Below are 18,926 nucleotides of genomic sequence, written 5' to 3' on the forward strand. Positions count from 1 at the left end.
AAGAAAGAAAGAAAGAAAGAAAGAAAGAAAGAAAGAAAGAAAGAAAGGAAGGAAGGAAGGAAGGAAGGAAGAAAAGGAAAGGAAGGAAGGAAGGAAGCAAGAAAATCTATCAATTACAATATATGTCTCAGAAAGAAAATGAATTCTCATTTCTGAGATGCTACTTTCATTCTGTATCACATGACCCTTGACATATACTCTTTGAAGAGAGTTCTTTCATAGGACTAACTTCATACCTGCATGGATTATATACCAGTCTTTGCAATCTGAGGGGTGCATGAGAGGGTCCCATCAAAAGCTACCTCCCCATTCGCATGCTGCACACTTCCTAAAATTTCAAAATTGGAGATATTTCCTTTAAATGAACAAGCTTCCTTACTCAGTAAATAGCATGCCTGAGAGGATTAATACATTAAATAATTTGTTAATTGCACAAAAGAATGAATTAGCCAAAAGATACTTTCTAGTAAATATTTAGCTTGGAACAGAGCTCAGAGACAATGAGGGAAGGGGGCAAGGAGGGGAAGGTAACTTTGAAAGTGAGGAATTCACTATCCAGCCAGAGAAAAAAAAAAGAGTAGGGTCCACAGTGGGCAGTGTGAGATCACTAGGCTCCTGGAGATGGGCCTTACAGAAAGAGGGGATAGGCAGGTCCAGAGATAAGCCTATTAGAGGCTGCAGCTTTGGCACAGGTAGTCACTATGTGATCTTCCTTTGAAGCCTTAGTGATGGGGGCATATTTCATCTTTCATCTAATCATACCTCTAGTCAACCTAGGTCAGAGCACATTGCTTGTGATGGGGCCTTTAACATTGGATCATACTTTATGTGACATGAGCACTTAGCCCGGGGTGACCCAAACATTTTAGGTGCCAGAGTGAAGCTCCATTTCTTCAAGCTCAGGGGAAAAGCCCTCAGAGTTCTTAGTGGATAATATATTACAACAGGCAAGTAAATCCTATCCCTATAAATAATTGGGGTCTCTTAAGGAAGCCTATTCCAATGCAGAATGAAAAAAAAAATTACCTGAAGTCAGGATGGGAAACATTTGTATAGTTACTGAATATCATTAATCAGTGATGATTGAAAAACAATTGTGGGGCACAGAGGATAGAGCACTGACCCTGGAGTCAAAAGGACCTGAGTTGAAATCCAGCCTCAGACGCTTACTACCTGTGTGACCTTGGGCAAGTCACTTTACCTTGTTTGCCTAAAAAAGAAAAGAAAAGAAAAGAAAAAAAATTGTGAACAGGTCCTATGCCAGATGGAGAGAAATTTTCTGTCATCTGTCCCTATATTCACATGTATAGATAGACTAAACAGAGGCAACATCAAGAAAAAGACAAAACCACCAGTGAAAGGTCATTCCTACCAATCTCTGTGGCCAATTACAATGTTAACAGTAATAAGACAGAAGAACCCATTCAGCCTGAGAATAGGGTAGATAACAAAATTATCAAATAGAGTGACCCAAACCACAAGAATCAGGGAATGTTTCTAGAATTCCCTTTAATGTAATATCACACCGGCCATCCCCCAAATCCATGGAGAAAAAAAAAGAACTCTGTGCTTAGCACAAAAAAGTCTGTTTCATAAATCCAACAAGTACTATGGATGTTCCAGAATGAAATGTCACGTTTGTATGTGAGATATTCTTCAAGATTATACAGGCATTAACTTCTTCCCTTTGATGGAAGTGGGGTCAGGATTTGAGCTTCATAAATAGCTGAGTTACCTGTGTGACCTCAGTGATACAGGGAGCTTTCTCATTTACCATGTGCTACACATTTCTTGAATTTCCTCTGTCATCTTTATTTCCTTTGAATGAAAGTTTCTTTGCTGAAAAGGAAAGCAACCCTGAGAGAGCTGACACATGAAGGTATAATTTTTCAAGCCTGGAGAGTATAAGTTACTGAGAGGAAGGGCATGCTGTTGGAGGAAGAAGGAAGGGTAAAGCTCAGAGAAGAAAGAATGGTTTAAGGTGGCACAGGTCAGAGGAGGGAGTTTGTCGGGAAGACAAAGTCAGAGACAAGTTTCTACTAGGCCACAATTCTGGCTCCAGAAGTTACTCTATGTGAAATCTATTGTACAAAACCTAAGCAAAGGAGAAATTACCTCCCCAACAATCATATATCCCGGAATCCAATATCATTGTGCCAGTCTTTGTTGGTGTCTACAACACTGGATTCTGCACAGTGTGAACTGGTCATTCTGGAATACAGAATCCTCACTTCTCAAGACCCAGAAGAAATCCCCTTAGTGGTCTTTGTAGGGAATCTTTTACAGAAACCAAGCAAAATCCATTCCCACAACTAATTGGGTTCTCTTAAGGAAACCTAATCCAGGGGAGTATGGAGGAAAATAGAATGCATATGGGAAGTATTTCTATGGCTAATGAATAGAATTAACTTGTGATTAGTGAGAAAGAATGGGGACGAGATCCTGCTCAAAACAAGTTAGATTGACTGTCCCTTAATCTTAGAATCACAGGGACAGAGCAAGCAGATGGAGATGTCATCTACAAAGATGCAAAGTATCAATGGCAAAGGGTGATGCTGGACTATGGTTACTTCTGATTGCAATGCTCCACTGAGATGGAGCAAATGACATGTTCTTGTCTGAAATGAAGCTAGAATATACAATGATCACAGCAAAGATTCTGAAATACAGGGGAAACCATATTAGGAACCTTCTTACAACACAAAACCTGCCACTTCTAAGAAGGGAAAGAGAGAATTCTAGGTTTCCTTCTCCAATATCCAGAGCCTTTGCAGAAATAAACCCACCTCAACCTCCCTGCCCAACGAAACTAAAGATACAAAGATATATGTTTCCTCTATGACTAGTCCTGTCTCTGAACAGGACCTCCATCATTGTACATAGAAATTGGTTAACATAGTTACCTTAAAAAATAGGAAAAGAGATAGCAGGGGAGAAATGTCAACTAACCTGTATTCCCCACTCAGATCAATCTTCTGCAGAAGCAAAGTAGATAGCAATGTTCATGGTAGAATTATATGTTCATTACTTCCATTTTCAAAAACTCCAATGCCACTTCTAAATAATAATAATGTATTCTCTTCTAAAAGTTAAGCTATTCTTTGAAAGGAGCTATTATCAGTTATTTATTACTTACTGTGGATTCCTTTATTAGGTTTTCTGTTACTTCATTCCAGAAAGAAGTAACTAAATAGGGAGTCCAGTGCTTGGATGTAGTGGAGGTGCTAGTTAGAGGGAAAAGGGGCAAAGCATTAGGAGACAGTTAGGCAAGTTTTTGTAATTAGAATTTTTCTTAAGCTAAATCTTCTCATCTGTTCTTTGAAAAGTCTCACTGATAAAAAGAATAGAGGACATCCAGGAAGTACAAAAGAGGACAGCTGATATGCTAAGATAATAGAGTTGCTGTTTAGTCATGTCCAACTCTTCAGGACTCAATTGACCATACTGTCAATGGGATTCTCATAAAAGAAACTGGAATGATTTGCCATTTCCTTCCCTACTTGATCCTTTTGTCAAGAAAACAGAGGTTAAATGACTTGCCCAGAGTCACACATCTGGGAAGAGGCTGAGGTTAGATTTGAACTCAATTCTTTCTGACTCCAGGCCCAGCACTCTATACATTGAGCTTCCAACTGCTATTAAGGTAAGAGAGAATCATGTAGAAAAGTTGGTTCACAATCAAAATAGCATGGCAACAAGACATGAAGCAAAAAAAAAAGTGTTAGGGTTGAGGGTTTGCAGTTGTGGGTGGAAATGAAATAGTCTTACAGTGGTCCAGGGAGAGTAATTTTCTTTTACCCAATGTAAATTAGAGCAAAGATGTCAAAGAAACCAACTGAATGTGGACATCTTATAATTTTAATTGGGTGTAGAGAGATGCCTTCTCCCAGAGACTAATTTAAATGGGCTCTAAGGCTTTATGGGTTAAGGGCAAATGGGCCTGTGCCCTTGGATGTCCTAATCTGGGAAGGGGGTTGGGGGAACAAGTTTGCTCCCTCACTAGCTGTGGGGACCTCCTCCCTAGGAGATTGTGCTTCCTCCCTACATAATTACTGTTCCCCCATATCACCTAGATCTTCTCCAGCAACATGTTGCACAACTGCACCTCCCCTTCCTGGGTTCTGTTATCATTGTCCATCTTTCCTAAGTGTTCTTACCTCCCCCACCCTGCAATGACCTAATTCCCAAAGCAGTTAATGATTTAACTTTCGAAAGACATCACCTTCCTTTCACACAAGCACCTGTGGTAAGACTATCCTCTGCTACACCACCACCCTTTCCAATAAGAAATTTGTATCAGATACCATAATGGTTCCACTTCCTATTATGGATCTAGAGGAATGATTTCCTCTGAGTGTGCTGGCTAGTCTGGGACTATAAGAAAGTGTCTTGGTGAAGTATTTTTTGAGAGAACATTTAGTCAGAAAGAGTAGAATGGAACTAGGAGATCAGTGCTCCTAGGTATTAAATATTAAATATCCAGCAAACAGCATGGATAGTGCATGGTAGGTTCAGTCAGGTGGGGGTGGTATCAGGTAGAGATTCTTAATGGGCTTCAGCTTCTTTATCTATATGTCCTTAAAGGATATTGGAATGGGGAGAGAATGGTTGCTGTGGCTGGTGGGCACTGATGCTTTCCATTAAGACTTCAAACTCAACATCTATTGTTGCTGTAAGTCCCATCCCTGATTTCTCCTTCCATCACCTCCTCATCCCCAACAATCTCAGCATCACCTTGGTTATAATAGATAAACCCTGGAAAAATAAGATGTCTGTGATGCTCTGTTTAGAATTCTGTTTCCTTAAGAGAAGATAGAGCATGCTCAAGGAGAAGCCACAAGGACCTAGAGCAATGTAAAGGATGTATGGTCTGGTTGTATAGAAGTCTGGTTTTATGATAGAGAAAAGAGCCCAGAGGTGGTTGAAGGTGAAGAGAAGAAATTGAACTTTTAGAGCAGGTGCAAAAATGTACAGAATTTCCTAAGAAACCAGTTAGTTAAGTTCAAAGAGTGAACACTCTGCAAATATGTAACACCAAGAAACATTTCTTCTGTTTAACCAACAGTTCACAAGATAAAAATTGAAAACTATCAATAACCATTAAAATGCTATAAAACATCAAATAAAAGAAATTCAAATTAAAACACTCATTAAAACTCCAAGGTATTTCCTCACACTGCTTATATATTGGCAAAGGTCAAAAATAGATGAAATTATACAATTTGAAAGGCATCTGGAAAAACTAGTATGCTAATGCACAATTGCTAGAAGTAGTGATTGGTCAAAATGATCCACAAAACAATTTGAAATTTTCTGTGAAATGTGATAAAACAATTCACAGTCTCTGTGCTGGTAAACTTGCCACTGAGTATATATCTAAGGATGTCAAAGGCAGAAAGAGGCACCACAGATATTACAAGAGATTGTGGTTCTTTCTGTGGTTGAAACAAAATGGACACAAAGTGAGTGTCTTGACAGTCAGGGAATGACTGAAAACTTGGAGGTATGTGAACAGAAGTGCATTTGACATATACTGTCATAGATGGTTACCGTGTTGGTCTTGCTTAACTTTTTTTTTCCTGAGTCATAAAAGGAGTCAGTGAAGGAGGCTATTTAGAAATGAGTATGATGGGAAACAAAAGGAATCAGCATAATCTTTTTAGATAATAAAAAGTAAAGTTGATTTGGAAGGAATGGTGTGGAGACAAGGAACTGGGGGAAAAACACAAAAATACATTTGGCAAAAAAATCTTTACAACAATGCTATATTCAGTAGCTGATACAAAGCTTAAAGCCATCGGGAATAATATAATATTGGCAAAATTTTTTTTAAGGCAGTGAAAGAAAAAAGGGCCCAAGAATGATTTCTAAGTATGTGTACCCAAGTTGTGTTGCTAACTTATTTTGTCATAGCTCTTCTCAGCTCTAATCTTTGTCTCTCTGTCTTTGTGTCCTTCTGTCTGTTTGTCTTTCTCTGTCTCTGTCTCTGTCTCTCTCTGTCTCTCTGTCTCTGTCTCTGTCTCTGTCTCTCTGTCTCTCTGTCTCTCTGTCTCTCTCTCTCTTACAGATCCATTGAAAGACAGAGGTCAGAAATGAAAAACCGTACAGGGATAACATTATTTATTCTCAGGGGATTGACAGATGACCCACAGCTGAAGGTTCTGCTTTTTATCTTTCTGTTTCTGACCTACATGCTGAGTGTAACTGGGAACTTGACCATTATCACCCCGACTTTGGTGAATCCCCACATTAAAACCCCCATGTATTTTTTCCTTAGGAACTTTTCCTTTTTAGAACTATCATTCACAACTCTCTGTATTCCCAGATTCTTGTACAGCATGTCAACTGGAGACTGTACAGTGACCTATAATGCATGTGTGACCCAGTTATTTTTTGGCATCCTCTTTGGGGCCTCAGAATATTTTCTCTTGGTTGTCATGTCTTATGACTGCTATGTAGCCATCTGCAAACCCCTGCACTATGCAACCATCATGAACAACAGAGTTTGTAACCAGCTGGTTCTGAGTTGTTGGCTGTCTGGGTTGATGATCATCATTCCACCACTTGGTGTGGGTCTTGAGCTAGAATTCTGTGACTCTAATGTCATTGACCATTTTGTCTGTGATGCTTCACCAATGCTGGAGATCACATGCTCTGATACAGAGTTCAGAGAAAGAATGATTTTAGCCTCTGCTGTGTTGACACTCATCATTACCTTAGTATTAGTGGTTCTATCTTAGGCCTATATTGTTAGGACTATTCTGAGATTCCCCTCTGCCCAGCAAAGGAAAAAAGCCTTTTCTACTTGTTCTTCCCACATGATTGTCATCTCCATGACTTATGGAACCTGTATCTTCATCTATATCAAACCTTCTGCAAAAGAAGGAGTGGCTTTGAATAAGGTGGTAACACTGCTTGCAACCTCAGTGGCACCAGTAATGAACCCCTTTATTTACACCTTGAGGAATAAACAAGTGATACAAGCTTTCAGAGACATATGCAAAAGGATTGTATTGATTTCAAAGCTGTAAGAGGCAGCTTAGAGTCCTACTGAACTCTTTTTTTATGACACAAATATATTGCAGATACCTTAAGTAGGAAGAGCTAAAAGAGAAAAAGAAAATTATAGCCCAATTTCCCTAATGAATGTCACTGCAAAAATTCTGAACAAAATACTAGCAAGGTGATTACAGCAATATATCACAAAGATTATGTACTATGACCAGGTGGTATTTATAACAGAGCTTTATAATGGAAATGTAATGGTTCAATATTAGGAAAAATATTAACATAATTGAATATATCAATAACAAAAACAATAGAAATAATATGATTATCTCAATAGATGGAGAAAAAACTTTTGACAAAACACAGTATCCTTTCCTATTAAAAAAAATAGGGAGCATAGAAATAAAGGGAATGTTTCTTAAAACAATAAGCATTATCTTTCTGAAAACATCAGCAAACATTATATGTAATAGGGATAAGCTAGAAGAGTTCCTAGTAAGAACAGCTGTACAGCAAAGATGACCATTATCATCTCTATTATTTAATATAGTTGTAAAAATGTTAGCTATAGCAATAGGAGGAGAAAAAAGAAATTGAAGGAATTAGAATAGGTAATGAGAAAACAAAATTATCACCTTTTGCAGATGATATGGCAGTATACTTAGAGAACCCTAGAGAATCAACTAAAAAAATTTTTGAAATAATTAACAACTTTAGCAAAATTGTTGGATCTAAGATAAAGCATCAGCATTTCCATATATAATAAACAAAGCCCAACTACAAGACATAGAAAAAGCTATTCTATTTAAAATAGCTGCAAATAATATATAATACTTTGGAGTCTACCTGCCAAGACAAACCCAGGAACAATATGAACACAACTATAAAAACACTTTTCACACAAAGTCAGATCTAAACAGTTAGAAAAATATTAATTGCTCATGAATTTTCCAAGCCAATATATTAAAAATTATAATTCTGCCTAAACTAATTTACCTATTCAGTGCCATGTTAATCAAACCACCAAAGAATTATTTGGTAGAGCTAGAAAAAAATAACAAAATTCATCTGGAAAAACAAAAATTAAAAAATCTTATGACAATTGATGAAAAAAATACAAAGAAATGTGGCCTATCAATACCAGAAATAGTGTGTTGGATCATTGGAACAGATTAGGTACACAAGACACAGTAGGCAATGACCATAGTAGCCTAGTGTTTGATAAACACAAAGACCTCAGAATTTGGGATAAGAACTCACTATTTGACAAAAACTTCTGGGAAAACTGGAAAACAGTTTTTTGGAAAACTGAAAAACAGCAGAAACTAGGTACAGACCACACCACATACCAAGATAAGGTCAAAATGGGTGAATGATTTAGACATAAAGGATGACACCATAAGCAAATTAGAATAGCAAGGAATAGTCAACTGTCAGATCTATGGAGAAGAGAAGAATTTATGACCAAACAAAAGATAGAGAGCATTATGAAATGTAAAATAGATAATATTGATTATATTAAATGAAAAAAACCTTTTGTATATTTAAAACCAATGCAACCAAAATTAAAAAGAAAACAGAAATCTGGGAAAACCTCTTTACAGAAAGTGTCTCTGATAAAAACCTCATTTCTTTGATACATACGTACATATTATTTATATATATGTGTGTGTATGCATATGTATACACATATACACACATGCATACATACATATACACATGTATGTATATGTATATGCATATATCTGTATGTATGAAGAACTGAGTCAAATTTATAAGAATACAAGTCATTCTCCAATTGATAAATGATCAAAGGATCTGAACAAGCAATTTTCAGATGAAGAAATCAAAGCCATCTATAGGCATATAAAGAAGTGCTCGAAATTACTTTTGATTAGAGAAATGCAAATTAAAATAACTGTGAGGTACCATCTCACATATATCTAATTGACTAATATGACAAAAAAGGAAAACAATAAATGTTAAAGAGGATGTGGGAAAATTTGGGACACTAAACCGTTGCTAGTGGAGTTGTGAACTGATCAAACCATTCTAGAGAGCGATGTTGAACTATGCCCAAAGGGCAAACAAACTTTGCATCCCCTTTGATCCAGCAATATGACTACTAGGTCTGCATCCCAAAGAGATCATAAAAAAGTAAAAAGGACCTACATTTCCAAAAATATTTATAGCAGCCCTTTTCATGATGGCAAAATATTGGAAATTGAGGGGATGCACATCAATTGAGGAATGGTTGAACAAGCTGTGATATATGAATGTGATGGAATTTTATTGTGCAATAAGAAATGATGAACAGGTGGATTTCAGAAAAACCTGGAAAGACTTGTACAAATTGAGGCAGAGTGAAGTGAGCAGAGCCAGAAAATTGTACATAGTATCAGCAACCCTATGTGATGATTAACTATGAATGACTCAGCTCCTCTCAGCAACACAATGATCCACGACAAGTATAAAGGACTCATGAAGGAAAAAGCTACCCACGTCCAGATAAAGAACTGATGGACTCTAAATGCAGATCAAACCATATTATTTTCACTTACTTTATTCTTTTTTGAGTTGTTTTTCTTTTGATCTTTTTTCTTTCACAATTGTGATTAATATGGAAATATGTTTTACACGATAGCACATGTATAACCTATATCAAGTTGTCTACCATTTTCAGAAGAGAGGAGGGGAGGTAGGGAGGGAGAAAAACTTGAAACTCAGAATCTTCTAAAAATTCCAAAACTGAATGCTAAAAATTATCTTGACATGTAATTGGGGAAAAAATAAAATACTATTTTAAAAAGAGGCAATTTGCAGTCAGGTATAAAATTAGTAAAATACAACTGGAATAGCTTTGAACTTTTTGCTCTGGGTCCTATGATCAAATTTTATTCTCCTAATAATGCCACCTTATCCCCTAACCAAAATCTCTCAGATCCTTATCTCTATTATCTAGAAATCCTCACTGATTGAGGCTTTCCCCTCCCCATTCCTCTCTCTTTCTAAGGATTCCACTTGCTTTCCAACAACTCATTCACCACTTCATTTCTATAAAATCCATGGAAGATTGTTTTAGAACCAATATATATAAGACAGTTATTATCTGAGAATTTCCTGGCCCCTTACTTAATAGTCAATGTTCATTTATTAAGTTCCTATTAAATCCCAGGCGCTGTGCTAAGCACAAAGATACAGGCATGAAAAAAGAAAGATAATCTTTTGCCCACAAGAAATTAAAATCAAATTAGGAAGACAACATACAAAAGAAAGCTGAAAAGTGGGAGGGAAAAGAAAGGTACCCAGCATGAGGGCATGGTGGAGACATCAGTCAGAGAAATCCGAAAGAAATTCAGGTGAGAAATGAGGGAATGTTAGAGCTCAGCTCTCTCCTTAACTGGAAGTTTGGAGTTCCTAACTCTACCATCAAATCAATCAGAGGCAGAGAATAGTGATGAAGTGGACTATGATGAGATCTTACAGGATGATGAAGTTTTCCCAATAATGAGTTTGCTGGGGCAGATGGAGATATCCAACAGAGAATACTCAAAGTAGTGCAGTCAAATGAGAAAACAATTTTACCCAGTGATCTATGTTATAAAATATGAAAGCTCAGATGCTAAGACCTCCTACCTGAGCACTGAAATTAGCACCTCCACTAGAAAACACTTTTTTGATCCATGGCTTAGAGTTTTAAAGACTGCTAGGAGGGCAGTTAGTCAATGGAGTGAGTGGACAGAGTGCTGGGCCTGGAGTTATCTTCCCCTTTAGAACTCAGAGCTATCATGCTGCACATTGGTCTGACTTCTGACTTCTGAACAAGACAAGGCAAAAAAGAATTATAAAATAAGAATAAATGCTGGGTCTCCAGAGGGAGAGTGAAGAGTGGGGAACAAATCCTATACTTCTTCACTAAGGGGCTTCTTTTGGTTCTGGACTCAGGGATACATGCCCAGTTTCAGACTTGGGGGCAGTGTGGGAACAAAAAGTCGGGTCACATTCTCTTACTTTTCTTTCATCCTCATACTAGATCCCTGGGGAAAATAATTTAAAGTTTAGGTTTGGCTCTTATGTACACTCTCCCAAAAAAGTCAAACAAAAAGGCAGTCATTATACTATATGAGTGTGTATAGTATTGTGTATATATGTATAGTATAGGACAGCTATTTATTTGCACTATATAAAAGATTCACAAGCACACACAGACCTAAAAAAAACAAACTTAAACATAAAATAGTGGCTTGTAACTACTAGTATACACTCCTGGGAGACTGAGCCTAAGATATACATATAAATATATAAATATATAGATATAGATATAGATATAGATATAGATAGATAGATAGATAGATAGATAGATAGATAGACAGACAGATAGATAGATAGATAGATGCAAATCATTTTGTAGGAATACTGAATTGGTATTTCACCATTACTTTGAATCTGTAGTATCCAAACAATTTCCTCTTAATCTATCTTTTTTTTTTCTTTTTCTTTCCCCTTACCACCACAAGCTATCTCAGGGTTGCTTTGATCTTCTTGAGTCTTGTTCAATAAGCACTGTAGAAGGTGTTTGGGAATCTTCCCAAAGCGAAGCCAGCAGTAGCAGATGACAGACATCTAGAGGGTGGGAACATTCTTTTAAGATCCTTGAGAAGTGACGCACCTGCTAACCCAGTGGCCAATCCCTTTGATCCAGACACCTCTTGCTATGATCACCAGATCTAGGGTCCAATAAGATGATTGTTTCCTGATCTCACAGGGACACAGTCCTTCATCAGTGAGCCCACAAACATGGCTACTGGAAGCAGCCAAAGCAGCTCAATGAATGCTCAATGGGATAATGTCCAATTAACTACTGAAATAGTGAACTCTGAACTCATGGTTCATACTGTCATTTGTTCCTTTAAGTGCTTCTCTGAGTTAAAGTTGGAGCAGGAGAGACAGAGTCTTTCAGCTTTGCTCTCAGACAAGAGATATGCTGGTTGTAGGCACCTACAGCCACTCCAACCTCAAAGACATCACAGCACAGGTCAAAGGGTAGGTGTGATTCTTACCCAAACAACTGAAGGTCATTTCTTCTTTAGGCAAACTCTGTGCTATTCCTTACCCAGGATACCCCATCTCCCAACTCTTTGACTTTGTGTTGGGATTCCCTCAAGTCTGGAACATAGTGCCTCCCCATGCCTCCATCTTCTAGATTCTGTAGATGCTGCTCAAATCCAATTTTTAGTAAGAAGTCTTTTCTGCTCCTATCTCAACTTCCTTACCCAAGTGCCTTTCCTCTGAGATTACCTTCCATCTACTCTCCATATATGTTGTATGTACAGTCATTGAAATATTGTCTCCTCCACTAAAATGTCTTTTAGGACAAGGAAAATGTTTTTGTCCTCCTTTGTAACCCAGCCTTCAGACTAGTGTCTGACATACTAAGCATTTAATAAATGCTAGTTGACTAATTGAATTCCTAATATGTTTATAAAGTAGTACATTGCATAACATATAAGTCTAAATGTAGGTACACATATGTATACATACATACATATATCTACATATACATACATATATATGTATACATGAAGAGAGAAAGAGAGCATACTCAGTTTTTTAACTGATGGAGGTGGAGGATCAAATAATTTTGGAGGCCACTATTCTTAGACAATGTAGGAAGGAACAATGAGAAGTCACCCGACTCCATCACCTGACTCACTGCTCTATACCAAGCATGTGTCTGATGCTATTGCTACTTCTTCCATTCCCTGTGGGTACTGGCCCCACAGCTGCCTACTTTATGTCTTTTTCCAAATTTGATTACAATAGAGATTCATTAGTGGTTTTGGAACTTACATTTCCCAAGAGTCCCTTTGTTTGTGAACTCAGTCAGTCCCCATGCACCAGTAGTGTATTGGACAGATGAAACAAGTATCCTCTGCTGTTAGTGTACAGTTTGTATGGAAACCTGCCTGGACTGGTCAGATCAGGGGATCCAAAGAAAGGCAGGACCTCAGAAGTCATTCTCCTTCCAATGGTTCTGTCTTTCAGCAAGATACAGCACAACAAAATATTTCCTGCATTTAAAGCGGGACAGGATCTCTGATGCAGGATCATTTTAAAGCTGGTAAAGAGAGAGAGAAGATTGGTGTATTCTAGAAGACGGGAACCTAGGAGAACTCAATCCTGCCTGATAAGTTGAGGTCATGGATTTGTGAGATAACGTGGCCAGCAATAGATGTATGCTTTTCTATTAATTTGTTGGTGCTCAGTTTGAGGCATTCCAGGGATTTTTGGGCAAAAACTGCTTACTGAGACCTGCAGTACGGGCAGGAAAGGAAGTAAAATAATGGCTTGTCATATCAATACTTTTTTTTTTAGCTGTGGGGATATATGTGACTGATTCCATATACAGGAACACAGAAAGCAGACCTGTCAAAAGAAAGAAAGAAAGCTTAACAATTACAATATATGTTTCAGACATAAAATGAGTACTCATTTCTGAGATGCTATTTTTATTCTATATCACATGACCTTTGCTATATACTCTTTGGTGAGAGTACTTTCATAGGGCCAGCTTCATACCTGCATGGATTACATACTGGTCTTTGTAATCTGAGGGGTACATGACAGCCTCCCACCAAAAGCTACCTCCCCACTCTCATGCTGCACACTTCCTAAAATTTCACAGCTGGAGATGTTTCCTTTGCATGAACAAGCATCCTCACTGAATAAATAAGCATCCCTTAAAGGATTAAAATACAAAGTAATTGGTTAGTAGCACAAAAGAATTAATTACCTAAAAGATCATTTCTAGCCAATATCTAACTTGAAACAGAGCTCAAAGAGAAAGAGGTAAGGGAGGGAGGAGGGTAAAGTAACTTTGAAAATGGGGCATTTACTACCCAGGGAGGGGGGAAATGGGATAGAGTCCACAGTCAGCAGTGTGAGGTCACTAGGCTCCTGGAGATGGGGCTTACAGAAAGAACAGGTAGACAGGTCCAGAGATAAGCCTCTTAGAGGCCATGGTTTTCACAACAGTGGTCTCTATGTGATCTTCCTTTGAAGCACTAGTGATGGGGGATATTTCATCTTTCATCTAATCATGGCTCTAGTTAACCTAGGTCAGAGCACCTTGCTTGTGAGGGTGTCTTTAACATTGGATCCTGCATGATGTGATGTGGGCATTTAGCCCAAGGTGACCCAAAAAATCTTAGCTGCCAGAGTGATTCTCCATTTCAATATATTGGATAATATATTACAACACCCAAGAAATCCTCTCCAATAACTAATTGGGGTGTCCAGAGCAAGCCTCTGCTCCACCATCACTCTTTCCAAAGAGAAAGTTGAACCAGACATCATAATGGTTCTGCTTCCCATTACAGACCTAGAGGATTGATTTCCTCTGAGTGTGCTTGTTAGTCTGGGACTGCAAGGCAGTTTCTCGGTGAAGTAATTTTTGAGAGAACATGTGGTCAGAAAGAGTAGAATGGAACTAGAAGATTGGTGCTTCTAAGTATTAGATATGGCAGCAATGAGCATGGATTCAGGATAGTGCATGGTAGGCACAATCAGGAGGGGGTGGCTTGACGAAGAGATTCCTAAAGGACTACAGCTCCCTAAAGAATATTGGGATACAGAGAGAATGGTTGCTGGGACTGGAGGGCACTGATTCTTTCCACTAAAATTTCAAACTCAACATTTATTGCTGCTCTAAATCCCAACCCTGATTTCTCCTAACATCACCTCCTCTTCCCCACAACAACTTCAGCACTGCCTTGTTTATAAAAGATAAACCCTGGACAAATTAGATGTCTGTGATGCTCTGTTCTGAGCTGTGTCTCCTTAAGAGAAGATAAAACATGCTCAAGTAAAAGCCACAAGGAACTAGAGCAATGTAATGGGGTGTGTGGTTGGTTCCATAGCAGTCTGGCTCCATGATAGAGAGAAAAGCCTACAGATAGTGTGGAACTGAAGAAAATAAATTGGGTGTTTAGAGGAGGTGCATGAATGCACAGAATTTCCCATGGAACCAGTTAGTTAAGTTCAAAGAGTATACACTGTGCAAATATATAACATTAAGAATCATTTCCCCTGTTTAATCACAGTTCACAAGATACGAATTGAAAATTTGCAATTACCATAAAAATGCTATAAAACATTAAATAAAAGAAATTCAAATCAAAACAATTCATTAAACTCTAAAGTTTTACCTCACATTTCTCATATTTAGCAAAGGTCAAAAATAGATGAAACTGCAGAATTTGGAAGGGATCTGGAAAAACAAGTACACCAATGTATGATAGCTAGAAGGAAATATTGGTCAAAAGGATCCACAAAACAATTTGAAATTTTCTGACAAAAGTGATAAAACTATTCATAGTTGTTGAGAGAGTAATCACACCATCGAGCATAAGTCCAAAGTAGATCAAAGACAGAAAGAGGCTCCACATGTATTTCAAAAACATTTTGGTACTTTCTTTAGTAACAACAAGGTGCATATGAAGTGAGGGTCTGACAGTTGGGAAATGGCTGAAAACTTTTTGGTGTGAACAGAAATGTATTTGTCATACATTATCATAGTTGATCACTGTGTTGGTCTTGCTTAACTTTTTTTTTTCTAGGTCACAAAGGGATTCAGTGAAGGAAGTGTATGTGGAAATAAGTATGGTGGGAAAACAAAAGGAATCAAAACATCCTTTTGTAGATAATACAAAGTAAAGTTAATTAGGAAGTAATAGGGTGGAGGCAAGGAACTGGGGAGGTCATCTGTCTCAGAGGACAAAAGTCTTTACAAAAATGCTATGCTCAGTAGCTGATACACAGCTCAAAGTCACTGAGGAAAACCCAATGATGTGGATATTACTGTTTTTTTTTTTTAGCCAGTGAAAGAAAAAGTGCCCAAGAGTGACTTCTGAGCATTTATATCTGAATTGCATTGCTGACATTTTATGGTGCCTCTTCTCAGCTGCAACCTCCCCCCTCTTCCCCCTCTCTCTCTATCTGTCTCCCTTCCTCTCGCTGTTTTACATACAGATCCATCAAAAAACAGCAGTCAGAAATGAGAAACCATACAGCGACATTATTCATTCTCCAGGGATTGACAGATGACCCACAACTGAAGGTTCTGTTTTTTATCTTTTTGTTTCTGACCTACATGTTGACTGTAACTGGGAACTTAACCATCATCACCCTCACTTGGGTAGATCCTCACCTTAAAACCCCCCATGTATGTTTTCCTTAGGAACTTTTGCTTCTTAGAATTGTCATTCACAACTGTCTGTATTCGCAGATTCCTGTACAACATGTTAACTGGAGACTATACTGTGACCTACAATGCATGTTTCACTCAATTATTTTTTGGTATCCTCTTTGGGGCCTCAGAATTTTTTCTCTTGGCTGCCATGTCTTATGACCACTATGTGGCTTTCTGCAAACCCCTGCACTATGCAAAGATCATGAAAAACAGAGTGTGTAACCAGCTCCTCCTGGGTTGTTTGCTATCTGGGTTAATGATCATCATAACAATACTTGGTATGGGTCTTGAGCTGGAATTCTGTGACTCCAATATTATTGACCATTTTCTCTGTGAACCGTCACCAGTGCTGGAGATCGCATGCTCTGATACACAGGTACTAGAAAGAATAATTTCAGCCTCTATTGGGTTGACACTCATAATGACCTTAGTGTTAGTGGTTTTATCTTATGCTTATATTGTCAGGACTATTCTGAGATTCCCTTCTGCCCAGCAAAAGAAAAAAGCCTTTTCCACTTGTTCCTCCCATATGACTGTCATCTCCTTTAGCTATGACAGCTGCATTTTTATCTATGTCAAACCTTCTGCTAAAGAAGGAGTAGCTTTGAATAAGTCAGTGTCAGTACATGCAACCTCCATGGCACCAGTAATGAACCCCTTTATTTACACCCTGAGGAATAAACAAGTGTTACAAGCTTTTAGAGACATATTCAAAAGGGTTGTATTGATTTCAAAGCTATAAGTGGCAATTGGCACTCAGGTGCACAATTGATAAAAGAAAATGTGAACAGCTTCGAACTCTTTGTCCTGAGTCCTACGACTAAATTTTGTTCTTGTACTAATGCCCCCTTACACACAGACCCAAACCTGACAATTCCTTTTCTCTCTTATCCAGAAATCCTCACTAATTGGGGCTTTCTCCTCCCCACTCCATCCCTCTTTCAAAGATTTTCACTTTTTTTCAACCACCTAACTCACCATTTCATTTCTATAAAATCCAATGAACATGTTTTAAGAACCAACTATGTATAAGACATTATTAACAAAGAATTTCCCAGCCCCTGACTTAATAGTTAATATTCATTTATTAAGTGTTTATTACATTACCAAGTGCTGTGCTAAGCACGAAGACAATGAAATATAAAAAGACAATCTCTGCCTCACAAGAAGTTAAAATCGAATTAAGGAAGAGAACACTCACAAAAGAAAGCTGAAAAGTGAGAGGAAGAAGAAAGGTACCCTGCATGAGGGTATGGTGGAGAAGTCAGTCAGAAAAGTCCCAAAGTAATGCAGTCCGATGAGAAACGAGGGAATGTTTGAGCTCAGCTCTGTCCTTAACTGGAGGTTTGGAGTTCACGGCTCCACCATCCAATCAGAGCCAGAGTGCAGTGATGAGGTAGATTAGCAATGCTGATGTTCTCCCACAGGATGATGAAGTCTTCCCAATAATGAACCTACTGTGGCATGGTGGAGATATCAGTCAGAGAATACTCAAAGTAGTGTAGTCTAGTCAGAAGTCAATTTTACCTGATGATCCATGTTATAAAACACGAAAGCCCAAATACTGAGACTTCCTACCTGAACGCTGAAATTAGCTCTGTGCAAATTGTCATATGGGGCTTTTGCCTTAAAATCTTGGAAAATAAAAGCCAAAGCCTCAAAATAAAATATATTTTCAAGGATGGGATTCTGAAGGGTGCCCTACAATCAGAAATCATTAAGTTACCTTCCAGTTTTTACAAACATTTCTGGTTTTTACTCAGTGGCAACCTATGGATTTTTCTCCTTCCTTTAAAAATAACTCCTCCTTGCATTCCAGACTCACTCATTTCTAGTACCATATTTTGCAGACCTCTAAGAGAGAAATTACTGGTCATATGCCCCAAAAGTAAAGCTCAATATGGGCCACAGAACTTAGTGAGTAACTTTCCCTCAAGAAAAAGTTGTTTTTTTTTTAATCTGGCAGCATATAAAAGAGGTAAGAAAGCATTTGTCTGTTACAATTTATTATTTCCTTGAGTTCAATAATAAAAAGTATTATGAATGATATTTATTCACATGTATTGTTTCCTCTACTCAGACCTTTGGATATAGAAGTATTTGGATATATAAGTATATAAGTATTCTTTTTCCTTGCCTCAAAGACAATTACTTGAGGAGAAAGTTAACTAGATTCCTGGCATTACATACATGTAACTCTTGGAGGCATTACTACAGACTACAAAGTGGGGTGCCTGGACTAATTATCCTATTTAAAGGGGGAAAATATTTTATTTTCACTTTTATTTCTATTCTCTCTTATTAAATGCCTTTGTTTTCATTTGATTGTATCTTTTGCCTGACTAATAAAGGTAAACACATAGGTGGGGACACATAAGCTATTATGACCTATGCTTTTGAGTGAAGGTACACCCACTGTGTAGCACTTGGAAAGACCCCTCTAACTCACAGAATGGGTCCCAAGGCCACCCTACATGAGGTTTGAGGTACTTTCTAGGTTTGCATACACTAAAAACTGTGATTCCCTACCTTCCACCAATATATTCAATTTTATTATTCAAAGAGACAACACAATTAGTTCAAATAATAAATAGTGAATAAGATTGCACATTAATAAAAGTAGTAATAAAATATTTTTCACATATAAATGAGACAAAAATAGACACAT

The 18,926-nt window shown here is 37.8% G+C and overlaps 2 protein-coding genes across 2 annotated transcripts; both read left to right on the top strand.

Annotated features, from left to right (window-relative positions):
* The first annotated feature begins 6,077 nt into the window (after positions 1 to 6,077).
* Positions 6,078 to 7,031, top strand: LOC114040094 (olfactory receptor 6C2-like). The gene is given in 1 exon segment (XM_027858086.1): positions 6,078 to 7,031. A coding segment is annotated over 1 exon segment (939 nt). The 5' UTR covers positions 6,078 to 6,092.
* A 9,017-nt stretch (positions 7,032 to 16,048) lies between these two features.
* Positions 16,049 to 17,000, top strand: LOC114040120 (olfactory receptor 6C2-like). Its single transcript, XM_027858114.1, is given in 2 exon segments — positions 16,049 to 16,225; positions 16,227 to 17,000. Coding segments are annotated over 2 exon segments (936 nt in total). The 5' UTR covers positions 16,049 to 16,063.
* The last annotated feature ends 1,926 nt before the right edge of the window (positions 17,001 to 18,926 follow it).

Source organism: Vombatus ursinus, unplaced genomic scaffold, assembly GCF_900497805.2.
Source record: "Vombatus ursinus unplaced genomic scaffold, bare-nosed wombat genome assembly UNPS02012709.1, whole genome shotgun sequence".
In the NCBI taxonomy this organism is placed as follows: Eukaryota; Metazoa; Chordata; class Mammalia; order Diprotodontia; family Vombatidae; genus Vombatus; species Vombatus ursinus.